Source organism: Hydractinia symbiolongicarpus, chromosome 10, assembly GCF_029227915.1.
Source record: "Hydractinia symbiolongicarpus strain clone_291-10 chromosome 10, HSymV2.1, whole genome shotgun sequence".
Lineage (NCBI taxonomy): Eukaryota > Metazoa > Cnidaria > Hydrozoa > Anthoathecata > Hydractiniidae > Hydractinia > Hydractinia symbiolongicarpus.
The window spans coordinates 1,117,653-1,140,289 of NC_079884.1; the positions used below are offsets into that span (position 1 = coordinate 1,117,653).

Consider the following 22,637-nt stretch of genomic DNA (forward strand, 5'->3'; position numbering starts at 1 on the left):
AAATTTTATATTCAAAAAAGCAAACACGCCCCAGCGCCTTTTGTCTCTTCTTTTTAGAGGCTGGGGACCAGTTTGTCAGAAATGTTGATTAATTTTTTTAGGGTAGAACAACACAAAAAGCAGCTGAAATTAACTCAGCTTACAAACCGCAACAACAAACTGATGTCAACACGATACACTTTGGAGGGAAGAATTTTGACTAACTAAGGTGGTTTCACTTTGAAGCATGTTTTTCGATTGGGTGTCCCTACTCTCCAGTGGAGGATTCGAAGTATCGTATGTAGAGAAAAAATGCTGTGTGGGTAAAGGGATGACCTAAGAAACAAGGGCTTGCTAAAGTCACGTGATTTTATGGGTAAATATAATTGGTAGGTGAGATTTAATTGGTTGAGAGCACCAATGCGCGTCGGTTAAGTGACGTAATGTACAGTTTTTGAGTAGCAAATATAAAGCCAGGCAGAGGGACCGTGCCGGAGACGTGAAACACGTGCACCTAGGGGTAATCTGGATGAATAGAAAACTAGGCTAACGACTGAGTTAGCGTGTATGTACAGTGCAAACAGTCGTTAAAATGTGAACAAGGGTAAAGTCTTCACTATAAAGGGGTAAAGGAAATGGCGAGGGTGCTCATACACCCTTCCCTCTCGTGTATCAGGACTCTCGAAACGCGGGTACACCGCAGAGCTGGCTGTATTTGCTGCAGTAAAAAATTTTTGCAAACGCAAACTCAGGTGGTTACTATACTTAGAGAAAAACATTCTTTGATTTGATTCTACGTGAGCATTGCTATAAAAGAAGATCAGTTGTAAAACCTCTTATTTCGTGATGGCGTATTATCATAAACAAACATTTGTGATATGTTAGGGCATGCTTAACAGTAAACGGTTCGTTGCACACACATCGCACTAGTAAATATCTGAGCACGTATCGTAAATAAAAAAACGGAAAGCCTTTTTATTTAACGTAAATTTAGCTGTAATTTGCAGCGTCGATGACCTCCTTTCTCCAAGGATCTTCAAAACTGTGAGTCGAATGGCATCATATTTAAGCTCTTCTTTTACTTCATCCAGTCCTTTGAAGTAGCGTTAACTTCTGTTTTCCTCAATGTGCAGTCTTATTGCATATCGTTCAACCTGGATGCAAACTTTGTCTACCATGTCAAGAATGAATTAATGAGCCTTTTCATACTCGAGTAAGCAGAGTTCTGCTGGAATAAGAACCCATTCCTCTCAATCTTTCTTGAAGTGAAAACAATTTACGCTCCAAGTCATTGCAATTCAACGTTTAAACGAAGCTGGCAGGTAATAATTGTCCATAGTGTGCTCAAGAGGTTTAAAGACATGACATGTTGCCAATTGTTCTCATGATGTAGGTAAACTTATGTTGTAAACTATGGATAAGACTGCATTTGTAAATTCAGGATAGACTTTCGCAATTTTGGACAAAAAACGTATTTCTTGGGCTTTAGGCAACGTTATTTCTTTTCTGTCCAGTTCCGGAAGACGTGACAGTTTGTCATAACAGGAACGAATGTTGCAGGCTGTAGACATAGTATTTGCATGCACATTGGAAAAACAACTTTTCTGTTGATAGAGTTGAATGCGCTGTTTACATCGATCTGTAAGATGCCATGAGTTATCTCTGCTATGTCGATCGCGTGAATGACAATTTTGCAACCTGCCTTATGTTCAGCATAGTTGTAGATTACTAGATGTGCCAAGGATATCTTCTCACAATATGGACATAATGGCTTTACCTATAATTCGTCTAAGAACTTTCCCTATTCCTATAGAACGAACGCCTGGCTTTTTTTCGCTAAGCGTATCAATCGGCATCTTATAGGTGGTGCAGTACTGTCGAAGTCGTCAAGGCATGTCGAAGTCATGCTTAGAAACATTAGCAATTGATTTACAAAGATCAACAGCAACATTATCATAGATGTTACTTCATCGCAATCCGGCTTTCTTTGACAATAATAAAAACTTTATTCGTTCTTCCATTTATCGCTTTTATTTTACGTACGCCATCTTTAACGCTTAAGGCAGGTTTCAACTCAAGCAATATTTTCCTTGAGAATTAATTTACAAACGGAGACTAGCGCAAATATTTAGTGATCTTGAAAGATACACCAATAAAAAAAGTTTACATTTTGCTGCAACCTTCATCACATTTATTCTTTATCGAAATTTGTTAAATTTCAATTTTTGCTTGCCTATTTTTTTTCTTTGATACTTTTCAAAATCGGAACAATACTATTTGCAAAACTTTGATAAACGTCTACTTCAACTTCTGTTTTATCAAGGTCTGTAATATGAGATACATTTATATACCGGCGAAATATACCTATAACCTAAAAAAAAAAGAATTCGACCGCCAGGTCGACGGCGATTGGCGAAGATTATGCAATTTTTCCATTTTTAGTTCGGTTCTATTTACGTCGATCGATTCGACCGCATTCGTTGGAGTGGAAACCTGCTGCCTTTATACAAGATACCCTAGGGACGAGGCTTTGCTGCGCCGTAATAACGGCTCAGGGGCCAAGAGACCCTGAGGACGAGGATGCTCCCATCAAGACGCCTCAAACGCCCAAAATATGATAAACTCATACGCGCCATGGCGCAAGAAACAGAGGAAATACGAAAAATCGAATGTCACACACACAGAACGTGCAAACTGAGGAAAAGATGGCTAAAAGTGAAAGCAAAACCTTAATGGCAGCATTAGAAACTCTAATGGATAAACAGAAAGAAAGCCCAAGAAATACATTAGAAGATGAAGGTAATAAATGTGGCTCAGACAACGCTCTCCACGAACTTTACCCAGCAATAAATGGGGAGTCTAATTTGATAACATTTTCAACAGTTTTTAACATCTGTGGCAGGCACAAAGTTGCAGATGCTAGGTTAAACAAGGTATTTTTAGTGGCCCCAGTGGAAACAATCCACTATAAGTATGGTTTTTTTTTAACTTTCTGGCCTAGCCACTTAAAATATTTATTATTATTATTATTATTATTTATTTTATTTTCATGAATATTATTGTATATAGCTAGCTAGTTTTTTTCTCAGTTTGTGCCCTGGACCATCCTGTCCAGCTTGTTAGAAAATTAAGAAATTTTACCAATCAATTTTGCTGTTCCTGTATTCCTAAAATGTTGCTTTCATCCTTAAAATTAGTCAAAATAAAACATCTGGCATTCTAGGGGCCCCACTCTCGCAACCAAACCATGGTTTTGAACGAGGGTTCGGATAAGCCGCATACGCCGTAAAAAGTGCGGGCGTTTTCGGGCGAGTTCAGCGTTTTGAAAAAAATTTAAGGATTCGCCCGAAAAAACCCGCATAGGCCCGAATAATGCCCGAAAAAGAAAAAAACCAGACACTAATGTGATTCAAAAAAACTATAAAAATTAAAATAAACTTACTATGTGGTATGGTTTGTTACAAGGAATTGCATTTCGGGAATGTTCCGGGCGATTTCGGGAAAGTGCGGGCGATTTTGGGGGGCAAACGCCAATTTTATTCGAAAAGTCGCCCGAACTCGCCCGTATATATGCGGGCGTTTGCGGCTTATCGGCACCCTCTTGTTTTTGATTATATACCATCACTTCTGGCAACTTGGCAAAAATAACAAGGAAATTATTTACCCTGATCATCTTTAGAACTAGCTAACTGGGTGTAGATAAGATTTACTCTTTCAATTTTTCAAACTAATTCTGTTCTGAACTCCATCAAGAAAAAAGCACAGCACCTTGATATACACCAGCATGAATTGTTAATGCTAACACAACTCCTACCATTGCTATACATATAGACGGGAACATCTTAACTATCCACTCATTCACACTTAATTTCTCATTGCCCACAAAACTAACTTTATGTGGCTCTCTGATGAAAGCTTACTCCAAATATATAAAGGCAAAATAGAGATTCTTTCTCTTTACTAAATACTTTTCCTTAAGCTGTCCAAATAAATTACATCTGTAGTGCCACACTTTAAAAAAAAACAGTTGTCAAATAAAGGTTGGGCTTGCACAAATTGCAATTAACGTGCAATGACGTGCAATTAAGACAAGAAAACAACACCCAATTATTTCTTAGGCGTGTGTGGAGGTGTGCAAGTGTGTTCGCATGCGCTATAAAGACAAACCTGCACAATTCTCTTAGTATATATCTCATCAATCACTTTTGAACACTCTATAATTATACCTCTTTCTAGGGCATCACCCTTGCCCTTAAAACAATTGACTGTTACACTTGGTTGCCAGTCACTTATGATAACACAACAGGCCATCTTAGACTTCTTTAAAAGTGTGTTTTTCAGCAATTAACTTTCTATAGGTTAATGTACATTTAAATTGTGCTTTTTCCATATAAGTATATTAATTGAAAAGCTGAATTTGAGAACCCTACTAAAATTCTTGGGTGTGTATTCACTCTGGAACTCACTCTGAAAAAGTCTTTTTATTTTGCTCTATTTTATATGCAAACTAACTCATTAAGTCAGATAGAAGTCAACTTATCATTAACTTAATTGCTTTGGGTTCCAGAATAATTACACAAATTGATAGAAACAATGTACTTCTGTTGGAATGAGTAGATACAACACATTCAGTATGCATATACTATTTATGGAAATTTTTGGGGAATGGGTAGGAATGAAGGTGCCTCCTTTGAGCTTCGTCATATGCACAAATATATAATGCATAACCTAAGCGTCATGATATGCGTTATAGGCGTTTTCATGCACTGAGCGTCAGGTGCATGAGACAGATGAGATGCCCTGAGCGTCAGGCGCATCGACATGTCCTGAGCGTCAGGCACATGCTAATTACTGGTGTTCTTATTCTACAATGATTTTTATCAACACATTACTTGCCTAAACGGCTGACGAAGGAGGCCCAACACACCCACCAATTAAATTAATGGCTCCCTACAGACTTGTTCTTTCTAAAACCCTGACATAACATGAGCCAAAAGAAATGTCAGGGAAACCTTGAGGCAGAAGCAATTTGTCTGGTTATGTTGTGCTGCGTGCTCACATAAAAGTTGTGATGCGGTTGTCTTTAGTTGCATTGGAGACGTTTATGATATTTCGATTTCGACTAGAGTCCATTGCACCACGATGATCAATTAAATTGGTATCTCATCCACCATTAGTGGTCATGTTGATGACATAAAATAAAAAAGAAATAGGTGAAGAAAATCAATTTATAAAAGGGTGGGAGGGTGGGTAACTGTAAGCTGTAAGGTACATCTGAAGAACTTGTTCAGTGTGGGATGTTGGGTTCTTATATGTAACCATTAATAATCAAGACCTGGGTAGGGTCTAGTTCCTTTACAGGCAAGTGAGACTAATAACCCTGGCAATCTTTAAGATTAGGTCTATAGGTAGAAACCACCCCCACTGTGCCAGGCTCTACATGACATGTTCAATTAACCACGATACTAAAGAACTGTAATTCTGTCACCACAATTAACATGAGCAAAACTTGCAGTTTAGCTTCATTATACTAAATTGACTTCTATCTGATTCTAGCACAAATTAGTTAAACCCAGTCGTTAAGCTTTTCCACCTTGGTGAAAGAACGACTGAAAAATCATGTAATTAGAATTTTGTTAACTTCATCAATGACTCGTCAATACACCAAAAATTGCACCTATTGGAAAGATCTTGAAACCGACCAAAATAATGTATCTCCTATACATTATTTTGATCGTTTTTTAGGATCATTCAACCATGTGCTTTCAACCAACAGTTAAGGAGATAATCAGGCCTGAAAAATTGGCAAAAACGATTGTTTTCACGAAGCAATAAAGACAGTAACGATAAATCGTTTCCCTTGGACAAGTTTTCAAAATGTATATAATAATTTTACTTACAATCTTATTTTATCTTTGCCTCATTTATTAGGCAAGAATTTTCAATAATAGTTTCACTTTTCTGTGTAATATGTAAGGTCTGCCATTATGAATTAATATACATGAAATCTCAAAACAACCGTGGTACAAAAACCTTTAATATGGGTTATATCTCTTTTGTATTTTTATTTATAGAGTAAAATTGTGGCTCATTAACCATTGATTTTTTATCAGTTTCTAAGTCATTTAGCCTCTTACATAAAAGTGCAATGCAGTGGCTTTGCTAATTTAAAAAAAGTTATTGACATCAGTTTATGTGCATTGACGTACTGCCGTAACGTCTGGATAATTAACCAATGAACACGTCTACTTTGCCTGTTACGGACAGAGACAGTCTCCTTATTATTATAAGAGATGCTACTAATGTAGTTAATTGCATACTTTCATTAGTTTTTCATTAACTATAAGTTTTTTTGTACAAATGGTAAATTTTTTATTTTATAGATGGATTTGTCCTATTAGCTAAGGAATCGATTTGGCCTCAACTTTATGGAACATTTTACATGGACATTATTCAAGATGAAGAGAATCTCACTGAAAAAACTAATTCTAAATCACATCAGGAAGATGATGATATGTTGTTTTACGTTCAAAATAAACCTGGAGAACAGGGGCAAGAAGTAAGTGGTTATTACAGAATATGTCAGTTAGTTTGAGATTTTGTGGCACCTTGATGCTGATTCAGTATAGGCGAGTAAATTTTACCATAGCCCTGGGTTAACCAAAGCAATGTTAGGGAAATTGGATGGAACACTGTTTAGGATGTTAAGTGTTGCAGGGAGTTTTCTGGTAGCGAGTGGGCCCTAATGGGGTATGCATAGCCTAAAATGAGCATTAAAGACTCTGGAACTCCCAATCTAAACCATGGCTCCGCAAAAAAAGCAAACATTCTACAGATATATAGCTCTGTAGTGGCTCTTGACTTCAGTGAGAAAATAAAAAAATTTGATTGACTCTTCTTTGTATGCAAAAGTTTTAATTTTTTTGCTATACCTTATTTTTAGGTGAAGGTCTTTAGAAAAACAAGCAAGTCTCTTCCTGGGTAGGTGCTCTGAGTTCTTGGCAGACTTCCTAAAACTTTATTTTATCCACACATACTCAATTACATATTGTGAGAGTGAGTCCATTTTCTTTTCATTATCTCGTACAGTCTTGGTGATCCACACATCAACTGGGAAGAAAGTGTTTATTTGAACATGATAATGCATGATCTTGACTACAAATTAACTTGTGCAATTTGTGCTCGGTTACACAATCAAGATTTAAAAGTTTTAAGCAAGAAAACACTGGTTGGTGATTAGTTTATTTAAGATCATGTGTTACAATTTTGTCATTCTACCATGTGTGGTCACACTTGCCTTAGAAAGAATTAGATGTGCTATTTTAAAGTCTTAATTGCACGCGTAATAACAATAGAACATGGCTACATTTTTTGTAGGAAAACTAATTGAAGAATTGAAAATCACTTGACACCGCATTTTGTTCAATGCGTAGTCTTTCTGTCATTGACAAGACTGGTCAAAGGGTAACGGATTGTTGAAAATTTATATTGGACTGTCACAAAAACGAACTGTCAAATGTTCCCCTTTTAAGTGAAAAGACGCTCCTAAAATTTAAGCAACAATAAAAAACTATTTATCAAGAGCGTGGCTGTACAGTAGCGTTTGGATACCAAAAACTCTTAACATAACCAATCAATATGGAAATATGAAGCTTCACTGAGATATAGTATAAAACAGTTTCACATCTCTTGTTGGTTGTTTTCTTGCCAGTGGTTAAATTAACCATTTCTATTTTTTATTATTTATTTTAAAACAAAAGTTTTTTATGAAGTATATACATAATTTTCAGCGTTCAAATCAACAGATCGCGAATGCAAACAATGCTGTATTTTGATCTACAACCATCACACGTGATTATATAGAGCTTAAAAAATGCTGTATTTTGTTCTAAAATTATCAAAACACGATCGTATATAAACAATGACTGTGTTTTGTTCTAAAGTCATCAAAACGTGATCATATGGAGCTTAGACAACATCGTTTTTTGTTCAACTCAAACCTTGAGGGCAAAAAAGTCTAGAAAAAATCTAAATTTTTCATTTATTACAAATCCCTGATAAAAAATTTCATGTATACATTCTTCTTAGTAGTGCAGTTCTAGTGACAACAATACTCTGAATTATCTTAAGAGAATTCAATTTCATCACTTTCACAGATTTTTCTGCGAAATTCCTGAAAAATATGGAAATAAGTTCCAGTCAAGATTAATTTCCAGAACATGGCATAACATTTGTCAATACATTTTTAGAATGTCCACGCTTCACATCATATGAGAAGGTTGGTTGTTTCAATCAAAAAATAATTTTACTTGAAATGCTATTTTGATGCCAAAGATGCTATAATGCTACATGCTATTCTTTATGATGTTTCTACCATCAACAACATCTATATTTATATTTGTTTTAGAATGGACAGTAAGGGTGAAAGTTCAGACTTATCATACCCAAACATATTTTTTATCATAGACAGTTATGACGAGGTAAATTTATTTATCACATATTCTATTTATATCTATTATTTTATGTTTTAAATTTAGGTTTTTATGTACTTGCATTCATGCCTTATTCCCTTATAAGAACAAGAAGACTAATACTTGACTTTTCCTTTCTTTCTTTAATAACTATTCTGTGTACTTTGTCAATGCTTCCATATGTCAAAGAATTGCCTGAAAGAAATTAGCAAATTTTTTGTTTCAATACCATTATTACATGACTTTTTAGAAATTTGAAATTTTTTTCTTGGCAACCGTTATAGCATATACATTCCTTTCTTTGAAACTTTTATAAATGAGTAAGTTTTAAGTACAAGGCCACTTCTTGCTTGAATTGTACTTGAATTTTTTCCCCTATGGTATTTATGGTAATTTTTTGAATTTTATTGTTAGGTGTTTGAGTCGTTGTCTGTTCAAGAGAATGAAATAGTCTGTGTTGAGTTAACAGCTAGATACAAGGTTAGCAGAACATTGTTTCTATCATTATTTATACACTTGAAAACCATCCAAGATACAGTTCCATGTAATTTTACTTATATTTTAGGGAAACAAAGGCCATGCTGTGGTTTTCTTGGGTTCGGTTAAACATGAAGCTCTTCTGACAGTATACGATGCTAAGGTATAGGTTTAAAAACTGGTGTTGTTTTAAACACTGTGCTGGAGAGTTTTCATAAGCTATTGTAAAAAGCTAAATCGTGTTTATTAAATTCTTTTTTTTAAGTTGTTATAGGCAATAACCTATTATTCTCCTTTATGTTAATATCATGATAGTTAATTTTGTACCCAGGTAATTTCCTGGAATAAGATAGTTACTTTAGAAACCAAAGCAAGAAGTTACTTCAAAAGCTGTAGCGGATAGTTCTTCAGTCAATTATAGTGGAGAGTTTGTTTGTATTTAATTCTTTTTTAGACATCTCTAGGGACTAAGATTTCACAAAAAATGTCTCTCAGTTGGATGACGGGTGTTAATGAACATTTTGAGTATATACGCATGCGTGGACCACATGGCAAGGGTTATGCAGAAATGAGAGTTGGTCTTTGTAGGGATGACTTAGTTGAACACAATACTATTAATAGACATCGTTCTCTCTCTGAGAATAAAGCAAGGTAATTATACATTTGTTTTTTCTCTTTCCACAGTGAATGTTCACATACTAGTGCTGTCAGACTGTTCCCCAAGTCAAGAGAGAATAAAACAAATTACCGAATTTGCAAAACGTTACAAAAGACGGTCAAAATGTGATCTTGTCAATTAAAAGAAATTGAAATTTCAACACAATTTTAAAGACAACCTGAATCTTCACTTTAAAAACAATCCAAAGCAACCCTTGTATAAATGTTAGTACGTGTTTTTTATCACCCTAAGAGTGGCCAGACAGGATTCTGACATAGTGGATATTATAACCTGCACTTTTTCAGGAGTATTTGCATTTGAAAACTGCCCTATATTGTTTCGGAAGTTTAGCAAAATCAATTCTTCTTACTGCTGTTCTGTTCTAGCTCATGTAATTGTCAAATCGAAGAAAATGCTCAAATTTACGTTCCAACAACTACTCACCCAGATAGATGTCCGAAGTGTGATAGAAATTCCCCAAATGAAGGTAAGGTGATTAAGTGTGTCGGTTACATCTTCTTTTATAAACAATGCCAAACTTAAACATTTGCTTTATAAATTTCCAAAATTTTAAACAATTGTTAAACAATTAACCCAGGGTGAATGAGTGATAAACAATTTACCCAGGGCGAATGAGTGATAAAGGATATTATATGAACTTACCCGAATAAACAATTATAAATCAATTTTTAGAGGGTGATGTTTGAGACGATGTGCAAAAAAATCAATTATTAATAAAAAAAAGAGTAGTTGATGTGGCAAGATGGATCAAAGTTTCTTACTAATGCCCATAATTTTTTTTCAGGCGCAGCAAAACTATGGTCAAACACAGTGAAATGGTTTCAACAAAAGTAAGATCTATTCATTCTATGTATGCCAAATTAGGTACTGTCTAGCTATATGAGATAGCTGAGATTTACACGTTTGAGAATATTGTAATTAAGTTGAGAAGCAAAGAAAATTTGACTTAGGTATAAATAGATCGATTTTCCCCTCCATTTTTTTGTTTGAAATTATTTTCTTAGTATTGATTTCTGCATCAGTAACATATCTTTCAACTTCGTCAATGTTAGCAAAAAAAATAGGTATTTTCTACACATTTTAAAAACCCTAAACTAAAGTGTGTGGAACATATTTCTCTGGATCTAATGCTTATGATTCACGTCCATATGTTTTTTTAATATAGAAAAAAATCTAGTATTCCAACCTTAAGTCCTCATTTGACTTACGTCACGTTACCGTGGAGTCGCATTATGAAGGGTAAGCTTTTTGTGTTTTCTTATACAGACAGTAAATTTTTGAAGTAGAATGTAGGTAGGGAATCTGAAGCAAGTATTGTTTGTCTAAAAATGTGTATGCTTGTTTACAATCAGGCATTGGAATCACACACCTAAATTTTGCTTGTTTACGATCAAGCATTGGACTCACACACCAGAATTTATTTCTAAACTTCCCGCAACTACAATAAAAAAATCTGGCTTTTTTTTATTTAGATGTTATACAGGTGAAACAAAAGCCTGTTTTTTTAAAAGAATCGAGACATCGATAGATCAATTATTATAATATTATATTTTTAGAGATTTGTATATTTTTAAAAACTATTTCGTGGATCAAAATATCAGACATTGTAAATACATTGTTTAGTAAATATCAGTAATATTTGCGTATTTACGTTTTTTTATAAGAACACCAAACTTCGAAAAAGCCTTGTCACGTTCTTATTATTTTGCACCTATTGTCCTAATATTTCTTGAGAGTTTGTTGGATTTCTTGATCAATGTTCTTCGATGTAAGATACGTGTAGGCCGAACATGTTCCTAAGTTGTTCTTAATTTCTAACAAATGAAATCCTTATGTTGTTATAAAAAAACCACGTATCACATCAAATAGAACTGTGATACAGTGCGTAGGTGAGATTTTACTCTTTGAGCGCACCAACTTAAATTTTCTGTGCAGTAACAAGCAACTGTTTCTTTCAGGAAACATATTTTTGCAGTTTGGTTAATTATAAATTTGTAATGATTATTTTAATTTACATGTGGATTTTATTTTTGATAGAATTTTCAGTAATTTTAGGTTTTTTAGTATTAACTAGTTTTTGATCTATCATTTTCATCTAGAGTTTCTGTTGTGAAAAGATATAAACATCTTAATATTCACATAATCCAACCTTATACGCCGCAACTTTATTTAAACAGAATTGTACGTATTACTCAATCTTATATTAGAATTACAACAAATTAAAAGCATATTGTTCTCTGTAGATTTTGCGACACTTGAAGGGGTTTACTCTCGTAAAACACTCGCAGATTCATAAAAGCTGTGCCGTAACAAAGAAGACAATTAGTCAGTCAAATTCGCAAATTTGACTTGCACTTCTTTTGCTCGAGTCGAAAAATTGGCGATACATCTTCGCCAAAGTTGGCGAAAATATGTTTGAACTTTGCCTGCTGATAGCTAAAATAAATTCTATAAGATGAGTGAAAAAAAATTTCATTGTCTCCCGAATTTTCGAAAATTTAACATATTTTTGTAGAAAATAAAGGGGACTCTATTCTCGTTTTTTATGTGAGGAGGTGATTCTGCAACTTGTGAGAAAAATACAGCAGCCACCGGTTCCGTGCTTTTTCTGCGACGGCGCAAAAGTGACGCGTAACTTAGTGCTAGTGTAGTCTGGTAGAGCGCGGAACCTAAATCGGTCTGCGTAGCTCAAAACGAGCATTAAATACTCTAGTATTCCCCATCTAAGCACGGCCTCTCCTGAAAATAATAGACAGGGTAATCCTTCGATATTTGTAAGGATAGTCAAGTAAAGTACGGACATCTATATCTTAGCTCAAGAGTTTTTTTTTTTTTTTAGCGCGTGTGAACTTTGATATAAAAATTAAATTAAAGATTAAAGTGCACCAACAAAAAAGCTCGAGATGAGCTATTTGCGCTTAGCATAATATGGACAAAGTGCATTAAGTTTTTAGGTTTTATTAGGCTTCGTTGCAGGATTTTGTGCTTTGTGTTGGACAGGGAGTATATAACTCGATAAAGAATAAATAGATAGAGGATGATTTTTCTCGTCCTGTAAAACAAGTATGATGTTAACACAATTTGTGATTTCTACTCGCTCCGGCCTATGTAATTTTATCTTTTAGCAGCATTTTACTTGTAATATTCACAATTTAACAGCGAAATATTACTTATATTTTATCTTAGAAAACAACAACACCTTGTCTGTGCACCCTTGTGTCTGTCCTGCGGAGAAAATAGTTGCTTCTTAACTTTATTCGAGACCCTCGCAGAGCAATGTTATTACTTGAACAGGCGAACACAGATCCACGAAATACCGATGCCTAAAATATGTACCTAAAATATGTAAGACGGGCGCATTCCCATGGATTTTTTACACCAGTTTATGGCTAATTTTTACCGCGCGCGCCGAGGGCTGAGACACCAGGGGGACAGATTTTCATGAAAACGTGGGTGGACGAATGCAGGTCATTTTTATATGTTGCTTTACCCACATTGATAAAAGTAAAATAGACTGGCCACAAACTTTTTTTTATTTTGTTTTAAAACATTTTAACCTTTTTAAGTATAGTAAGGAAACTAAATAGATAACATTCTGCCTATTAAATTTCTTATGGGGATTGTTTATATGAGCAAGTAAGTATTTTTTTCTTTTCTTCTAGCCAGCTATAGCAGGCTATTTTTTAGGCAGCACTGTATGACTCAATGGCTTAGCTAGATGTAACAAAGACGATTTTTCATTAAAATTAACAGGACTCAACCCTTCAGCAAACTAAAAACATATATACAACAGGAAAAACGGCTAAACGTTCAGGATCTTGCAATCACGGTATAGCTAGCTAGCTATATGTACCACTTGACGTGAGAGATCAGAAACTTGGTCTTTGGTTGGCAGTCTACATCGTGTAGAACAATGAGTTTAATTCTGTAAATTACTGTAAATTATTCCTTGCAAAACATATCCATATCCAAGACATTCTCCAGTCAGAATGTCACGTGGTACCACTTTTGGTTGAGGGAAAACACAGACTTTTCATGGTTAAACTCTCACAGAAAAAGAAGAACTACAAGTATCTGAATTAAATTAAAGCTAAATTAACAAAAAATCACCTAAAACTACATGAAAAATCCGTCCCCTATTTATAAAACCCTAGCCGTCTAAATGTCATGTTTTCCCTCTAATCATTATGGCCACCCTTAAAAATGTGGACCTGTAGTTGGTTTAAAAGTATCATACCAACCTCAACATGAATTTCGAAATTAGGACACCATCTCCAATTTCCCAGTAAGGCAAGTTGGACTTTGAACCCTCTATTCTCGGTAGTGAAAAATACAAAGGGTGCTAAAAAAGAGAGGCTATTTTTGAGATATTTATCACCTATCCTGGTACGTTTTCATTTACACACATAACAAAATAGGGCGATATTTAAGCTTCAAAGTGACTTGTTCTTTTTAATCTAGAACGAAATACTGCGACATTAAAATTTCATATATAACATCATGTTTCCAAAATTATATAACCAAAATACGGTGATATTTAAGCTTAGAAAGAACATGTTCTTGTCATTTTAAAACGAAATATGGCCAGTTTTACGAAAAAATTTTTTATGTTTAAAAAGTATAATTGGTTTTTAATTGGTTCACAATCATTTCAAAATTCCTTTTTATAATACATCATTAACACCTGTACATTGTATCACAAATGATATTTTGACAATTGTATTAAAGGTTAACTCCCTTGAAAAATCAAGTTGAGCTCATATGAAAGAGCTTAAAAGGTTGTCTAGGAATTTAAATATTTTTTTTTAAAATTCTTTAGAATTTGGACTAAGAAGATTTACTAATTATGCATGAGTATGCTCGGCAAGGGTGTTAATTTAACATTTTTGAAAAGCCATATAGAGTTAAAAATGTTTTCTGGCCGTTCACTTTGACGAGTTTTGAACATTTTACATAATTTTTTTTATTTAGTTACCATAATTATGCTCAACGACATCACAATTTCACGTAATTAGCGCTACTTTTAAGACAAATATCTCAAGAACGGACAAAGATTTTTCCAAAAAATAAAAAAAATTTTAGACAACTTTCAAAGATCTTTTATATGAGCTCAACTTGATTTTTAGCGAGAGACAACATTTAAATTTTCATTAGTTTTTCTAAATCGTTTCAAAATCGTTTCACAATAGTTTCAAAATTGTTTCATTTTTCTTAGTCTGTTATAAAATCGTTTTGTGAACAAATATGAAACATTTAATTTGTTTCATAATACGATTATGAAATGATGTAAAGAAAATATTGAAACGATTTCCATACGATGAAAATCCTATCAGTTCGTATCAAAAATGAAACTGTCTTGGAGACGATCCCATAATGGATTTTTCTATCATGTAGCATTTTGACAAATATCTACTGTGATTGCGGGATCCTGCATTTAGTGGTTTTTTCTTACATTTTTGATGTTTGAAAGTCAGATATAAAATCTGAGCAATTTTGTTACTGAAGAACTAAACTGCTTCGCTAAAACACACTAAAAGGATTATATAATACATTTTTTATATCTACTCACTTGCATATCATATCCATTTCTGTGTTAACATTTATAAAATATTAATATAATCATTTGACAGAGGAATGAAACTTGTTCTAAAAAATAGTATGGTTTTCTATTTTCTGATTTGTAGCTAAGGAGATATTGCATAGGAGACTTCTGTCACCTGGATGTAACAACATCGAAAACGGTAAAGTAACAAGTAAGTAAGCATTACAAAATTTTGACTCCTTGCCATTCACATATCTAGCACATCATGTACATATTTCTCTTTGAAGCTAAAAAATGATCATAATGAACTAAGCAACTTCTTACATCAGAATCCCTGTTTTTTGTAATTGTTTAATTGGGAAGGAGAATATAAGTTCTTTTTAGCAAATGTTATAATTTTATGTCATTTCATAACAACTCTCCCAAATCCTCATGTTGTAACTATAAACCTATAAATACAGTTGATTTTCTTATCACTTCGAATCATCTTTGCTAATACTATGAAAGCTAAAAAAGATTTTTACAAAAACTAAAAGATTCCTATACAACTACAAGTGAAAAATTTTTTTAAATCGAAATTGTTGCTTGACATTTTGAGGTCTTATTGAGGTTAAATGTTACCTGGAAGTTTTCCTTTTCAAATCTACTTTTGTGAGTGTTGACTTTACACAATATCCTCGAATACTATAATATTTATTTTTTTACTTTAGTCTGATGGATAAATATACTTATGAAGAATTGTTACACCATTGTGAAAAATTAACCAGAAAACTCTCTCGCTATGAAACACGTTTTTCAGGTAAATATGTCCTTAAAATCTACTTAACACTTTTGTGAAGGATTTTTGAATTTTGGCCATCTGTCACATCAACATTAATGGATCTGAACATATTGGAAAAGTAAATTAAAATTGAAGAAAAGTAAATTTTCTCTCCAATCTGGAGAGAAATACTTCTCTTTTGAATGGGTCTTCATTTCAATGTGGTCACTAACTAATGGCTAAAAATTTGCTTTCCTTATTGTAACCTTACTTTCTACATACTGTGAATGACGGAACAAGCACCCCCTGCTGAATAACTGCCCCCTGCTAGAATAACCCTCCCCCCTAAGAGGCATTTTTTCAATAAGCGCCCCTGATTGAATAACCAACCCCCCCCCCCCTCCTATAGCCAGAGGGGGTCCTTATTTCAACATACCGGGGCGCTTATTTGGAACAAGGCATAGAAAGTAAAGATTCAGACCAGGAAGACAAATACGAAAACATTAAGATAGATTTACGGTATAAATGCTGTTTAGAGTAAAGGGTTAAGTAATTCTTTGCGCTCATATGACAGTGTTTCCATATACCTTAAATTATGTGTTGTGTTTGTTTCCAGCACTGGTTGAAGCCTATAAAAATTTACTTGAAGAGAAGCAAGTTCTTGAAACAACTTTAAAAACTTTATCATCAAAACCTCAAAAGAAAACTGCTGTTAGTCAAAACAAAGAAACATCTGAAAGCAGTAAAGTTAAAAGTGATCCACTAGGTGCATTACAAGAAAATTTTGACACCTCTACTGAAAGTATATCAAAGTGAGTAAACATTTTTTTAGCATCTTAAATAAGCGAATTTTTGAAGTAAAGTTTTCCTAGGTAAAATTTGTGAAGTAAAATTTAGCTACCGTTATAAATAATAACAATAATTTGATTAATTTATCAGTGTTTACAACGTGGAACTAACCAAAACATTGAACCAACCAAAACATTGAACCAACAAAACATTGAACCAAGAAATTGTTTTTTTTTTGTAACCATATTTAACTGTCTTCATTTTGTTAGTGAGACTCAAGAAACTGATAAAGACACTGAATGCTCCCAGGATGAATTAATAAAGTCGTTAGAAGAAAAAGTCACTGCCCTAAGTACAGCATTGCAATCTATGGCGGAAGGAAAAAATAAAATGGAAATTGTATATCAAGCTGACAAGAAGGCTATGCTAGTAAGAGCTCAAAAATAGTCCATGTATTTTATTGACGTGCAACAGTAAAACTTTTATAAATCTTTGATTTTTATTAAGGCGGAGCATAAAGCACAAATTGCAAAACTAGAAGAGGAGAACACACATGCAGTGAAGTTACAAAATGAAGTAAGTCTGTGTATGCGATATCTTTCGTAGAAGAAATATGTTGAGTCAACTTAACGTATTAAACCTACAAGAGTCTACAAAATATATTGAGACAGGGCGGCAAGTTTTTCCCCCCAAGTAGTTATTTTTCTTTACTAGGTTCACACAATTTAAACTTGTCAATGTTCACAGCGGATTTAGGATTTAGGATCTTATCTGATCTCAACTATGAAAATGTGGTAATTGTTGATTAGCATCAATGTGGCTGTTTTTCTCCATTTCCAGGCTTGCTTGACCCTTATGGGCATGGACGGATTATTCCGTAAAGCAGACATACTATGAAGTGCGACTTGTGCAATTTAAATGCTGCTTATCAAACTGGGCATCTGAAAAAGTAGCAAACTTCACGAGTTGATGCCTTTTGACAACTTTTGTTCAAAAGAGTGCCATTGTCTCAATACTTTTGTAAAAAGTTGTAGAAGTTTGGCAACAATGATTGTCATTGTTTCTGCAAACCTTAAGCGATCAGAACAATGATTCGTTTTCCATAACATTAGGTATTTCCAGCCCTGATAGTCCTTAAATTTCTTTTGTCTCAGCTACATCAATATCTTATTCCATTTAGATAAGAGGGAAGTTGTGTCAAGAACAAAGTGATCGAGAAAGTGAAGAGAAAAACTATGCATCCATGATGAAAGAATTACAAGAGTTGGTAGCAGCAGAAAGATTGGAAAAGAATGAGTTAAAAACCCAACTGACGGAAGTAAGATAAAGGTTTTATTAGTGAACTGTCGATGTTTGACATTAACATTAGAATAGAACTCACTCTTCCGACACGATAAATAGAACAAAGCTACGTATCCTGGGTACTTTTACTATTTAAGTTTTTTTTGATCTTCTGTTTAAAAGGATGATTTTGCGCATTTTTACCAGCTTTATTGCTCTTTAAAAGCAACATCACAAGCAACACTCGTTTAGTTGCCCATCAACGAAATCTGAAACAGTTAATTGAATTTGAAAAGGAATTGACAACATTAAGCGGAATTGTTACTGAGAAACATTTGAAGACGTTTTTATCTTTATCATGAAAATCTTGTTATTACGCATTCCACATTTGGTTGGCATGCGAAGCAGAATAGTTACTTTTTTTCGTGTTTAAGTGTTGATGTAATTCTAAATGTTTTATATCAATCTGCGATAGATATTTCTGGCAACTTTATATCTGTACCTTTGCTTGATTAGGAAGTATTCTTCCATATGCAGTATTAAACGGTTCAGTAATGATTACTTTTAGAGGGAATTGATAATATCAAACTTATCTGAGAAGCAACATCAAGATTATCAGGATTCGATTCAACAACTTACCGACGAGCTAGATCTCTTAAAACTTAAACATTCAGAAGAAGATGAGAAGAGGCCTGAGAATATCATCAAAGGTCTCGCTGACCAAGTGGAACAGATAAAAATCGGACATGTTAGTAACCTTGAAATTGAACAAACGCGGGCAAAGCATGCTGAAGAAATTTTAAAGTCGACTCAAGAACACGAAGAACAAAGGATTGCCGAGCTCGGTAGGTTGAGAGTAGTTGTGTTGTGATACGTTAAGTGGTGGCTAAACAACTAACGTGTTCAACTTTCACGACTGCCTCCCCTGAGCTGTGAAGTCGAAACCTATACAAGCCTATACTTGTTGATGGGGTGGGAAGTCCTATAACGGGTTTAATAGGTATATTAGTATTTGGCAGAAAGAAGGAATATCCAGAAATAATATGATAATATATTAATCTCTAAGGGACCTTTCGTTGTACCTTAATGTTTCCGGTTTTAAGGCCGTAGGGAGATTCATCCTCGGCACAAGTCACTCATATTAACCATAATCAAAAAATTTTATGCAATGCTGTTACGGCCCTGGAGTGAACAAATTTTCAATTACTAGCAAGTTTACATATAGGTATCTCAATTAATTAACACTTATAGCTGACAAATTTTGTGACTTGTGAAATTAGGGCCGTCGTATAAAGGGCAGACGCGACCAGTATTTGCTCAATGAAGGTTATTTTTAATTGAATCCAATGAGTTGTTACAGGTGTATCACCGTAATAGTTGAAAACAAAAATTGAATAATTGCATTGTGTTTATGTTAGAGTCCAGACTGTCAGAATTATCAGTGATTGTTGGAAGTTACGACAAACAGAGACAGGAGGATCAAGCTGTTATAAGAAGGCTTCGTGAACGGTTGGAAAACCTAGAGGATGAAAACTCTGCTCTGTCGAGTACACAAAACTCCCTTTCGAACAACGAGAGTAAAATTGAAGAACTACAGGACCAAGTGACAAAGTTAAGGAATTTATTAAAAATGGCGTGGAAAAAAGCTGATCGTCATTTAGGTAAGTTTTAAGATTTTGTTGTTTTTGATATTTTTTTGCTATTTTGTCGTCTGTCTGTAATTGAAATCCTATCCGTGTGTGTGGGCTTTCGGTTACAGACGGGGCCTTCTTTAGTTAAACTCTATGTTATGCTATCTAGTTATTTAAGCCAAACGAAGCATGTAAACTAATCTTGCAGTCAGTTTTTGTTAAAGTAGCCCGCAGGTTTTTGTTAAAACGGCGCGTGTAACAATAAATAACTGAACGTGTGACATTGTTTGTTTTAGACCTTCAGATTTTATCCAACTCAGAAATCGACGATATTTTAAAAAACGATCCAACACATCACGCATGCCGTGCTGAATATAAACAACTCAAGGACGAGTTTGAAGGTTATAAACGTAAGCTGCGCAACAACAAGGTTTCAAAAGATGACCATGTGTCAGAAGATATAAACGATTACAAAACGAAAATTGAGAAACTGCAGACAGATATGAAAAATATGGAGGAACATTTTGAAGAAAAAGAAAAGGAGAGCATAAGTCTGATAACAAAACTTCAAATCGATATAACATGCACAAAAGAGAATTATGAGCTACAACTGGAAAGCTTGCGTGAAGATCATAAGAAAAACATTGAACAGTTAGATACTGAAATACATAAACAACGAATTAGAACAGTAGATTTGTTGCAAGAAAAAGATACTGAGTTGGAGCGACTGCAGAAGATAGTGTTCGACCGAGAAGATTTGGTTCAAACGCAGAGCATCAAACAAAGATGTTCAGTTAATGACTCGTTTTTAACCTCCGATCTTTCTTTTATTCAGGACGAACCATGCAGTGTAGAGGAAATGTTGGTTCAATCTCCCACAGTAAGTTCTGGTCACTTAATCGTTTAAAAACCGAAAAGTCTATTCGAGATTACACGAGTTTGTTATATTTTGGGTACCGAGTATTCTAAATGCCGAGTATTTGGGTACTGAGTATTTGATATACCGCGTATTTGGGTACCAAGTATTCAATATGCGAGTATTTGGGTACCAAGTATTCGATATGCCAAATATTTGGGTACCGAGATGGATATGCCGCGTATTTGGGTACTAAGAATTCGAAATACCGAGTATTTGAGTACTACCGTAATTCTTCTAATTTGGTGTTCTTTCTAATTAGCGCTGATAGCCTTTTTTTCCAAAAAGTGAACAATTTTTCCCCTCTGATTGTTAGTGCGGTTAAGTTTTAAGAGTTCAAAATTTCCTGTAATTAAAGTGACTGTACTAAATGTACACTAAATTAAAAGAAATACGGTAGTCGATGTATTTAAAATAGCAGGTATTCGGGATGCCGAATACCCAGAATATCGGGAGTAGGGATTTACCAGATATAGAGTTCGTTAGCTACTGATATTTTTAGAGCCCAACTGGTCATAATTTATTCCACTATACGGAGCAAATATCCCATTATGAATCTGAACTTTCATTATGTCGATCCCAACTTATCGATCTTCAATCTGACGTCAGAGACGCAGAGCATAGGTTAGTTGCCACCTAGGCTACCATTATTGGATAAAATTTGCACTATTCTAACATGAAGTCACGTGATGCATATATGTTTCTTATTAGGGAGGAGCAATCCATTAATCAAATGCAAGCATTAAAAGAAGAAATACGAAATTTAGAAAGAGGAAGGTATCGTCTTGTCGTATCGTTTTTTCGTGTGATGGTCACACAAACGGAGTTTAACTTAACTAGCTAACTTAAATTAAACCTTTGAATTTAACCCAGGTGTGTGCATGTTTTTATATTTTCATTTTCTCTAGATCACGTGAATCAGCTAATTTGGAGTACTTGAAAAATGTTTGTCTGCAATTTATGTTGACTGATTCTCCTTCTGTCAAAAAACAAATGTCACACGCTATATCAACGATTTTAACATTTAGCCCGGCTGAGGTAAGATTTTGTTTTTCTCTCATCTGTCATAGAACTTTATATATTAAAATGCTGAGTTGGTAAATAGAACCATTTTAAAGAAGCCGTTATTCAACTCTTCCTTTTTTTAAATTTCAGCCTACAGTTAGGACACTTTCAAATTATTCTAATTTTGTAATAAAAAGCGACAAAATATACCCTTTTGGACAAAAAACAGCACCACAAAAGAATGTGTAACATAATGCTGACATCAACATAATAATTTTCTGTCACCTTAATAGGGCATTTCAGGCCTAAATTGATCCAAAAGATTTGTCATTCTATAATCAATATTAGCACAAGCAACAATTTGCATTGCATTTCGTGTGTACGAAGCACAATTATAAAATCGTGTTGACAACGAGTATTAATATACAAAGAAAAATAAGGCGTTTATATTAAGTAGACGTTCTGCTAGTAATCTGAAATCTTTTAGCCTGTTAATAGTCGAACTGGATTTTCTTCGGATCAGCAATAATGCATTCTGCTTATTGATAATTTGAGATCACAATTGTTTTCATGCAAAATCTTTGAAGTTTAATAGCTTTTAGGTATTTTGGGTATTTAGATGGTGCAAGTGCAGAAGAAGCAAAATTTGGGATGGTGGTAGCAGGCTCGATGATGGTACAAGTTCAGGAAAAATAAAGCTTGGGGTAGTGGTAACAGCCTCAATGAAGGTGCATGTGAAATTCGTGGCGTACTAAATTTTTAACATTAAATTTTATATCTAGTTTATTTTTTGTATATATATTATATTTAGTTTTTAGGATGAATTGTATTTTACAGGTGAAATTGGAAGATATTTATATACTATTCATATACCATCTAGTATTGTCCTTTCTTAAAACGTTTCTCAGTTATTTTGCTTTTAAAAAATTAACATAGTGTCCAACTTCCCCGATGTTTCGGTCACGGCTAAAAACTCATTGTTCTGAATGTATACCAACTAATCATTTATGAGACTCTTATTTTTATGTTCAAACGTGAAAAAGAATCTGATACTAAGAGTGTTTAAAACCGTGTTTCGGAAGATGTAACGATACCCTTCTAGTTTTT

The 22,637-nt window shown here is 34.2% G+C and overlaps 2 protein-coding genes across 3 annotated transcripts; both read left to right on the top strand.

The window, feature by feature from the left end:
• The first annotated feature begins 2,623 nt into the window (after positions 1–2,623).
• LOC130662727 (uncharacterized protein KIAA0930 homolog) lies at positions 2,624–11,834 on the top strand. The gene is made up of 13 exons (XM_057461646.1): positions 2,624–2,778; positions 6,363–6,538; positions 6,923–6,960; positions 7,069–7,207; positions 8,229–8,257; positions 8,387–8,459; positions 8,865–8,930; positions 9,016–9,090; positions 9,382–9,578; positions 9,972–10,072; positions 10,391–10,436; positions 10,772–10,845; positions 11,079–11,834. The coding sequence occupies exons 1-13, from the start codon at positions 2,649–2,651 to the stop codon at positions 11,132–11,134; spliced, it is 1,200 nt and encodes a 399-aa protein (XP_057317629.1). The 5' UTR covers positions 2,624–2,648; the 3' UTR covers positions 11,135–11,834.
• Positions 11,835–13,061: 1,227 nt separating this feature from the next.
• Positions 13,062–22,400, top strand: LOC130612485 (GRIP and coiled-coil domain-containing protein 1-like). Of its 2 annotated transcripts, XM_057433806.1 has the most exons (15): positions 13,062–13,242; positions 13,360–13,509; positions 15,291–15,359; positions 15,859–15,947; positions 16,525–16,720; positions 16,967–17,126; positions 17,205–17,273; positions 17,878–18,015; positions 18,547–18,823; positions 19,397–19,639; positions 19,906–20,489; positions 21,028–21,149; positions 21,237–21,302; positions 21,434–21,563; positions 22,150–22,400. In XM_057433806.1, the coding sequence occupies exons 4-15, from the start codon at positions 15,863–15,865 to the stop codon at positions 22,189–22,191; spliced, it is 2,112 nt and encodes a 703-aa protein (XP_057289789.1). In that variant the 5' UTR covers positions 13,062–13,242; positions 13,360–13,509; positions 15,291–15,359; positions 15,859–15,862; the 3' UTR covers positions 22,192–22,400. The 2 variants fall into 2 exon arrangements, with proteins under 2 accessions (XP_057289789.1, XP_057289788.1); XM_057433805.1 differs by lacking the exon at positions 13,360–13,509.
• Positions 22,401–22,637: the final 237 nt, after the last annotated feature.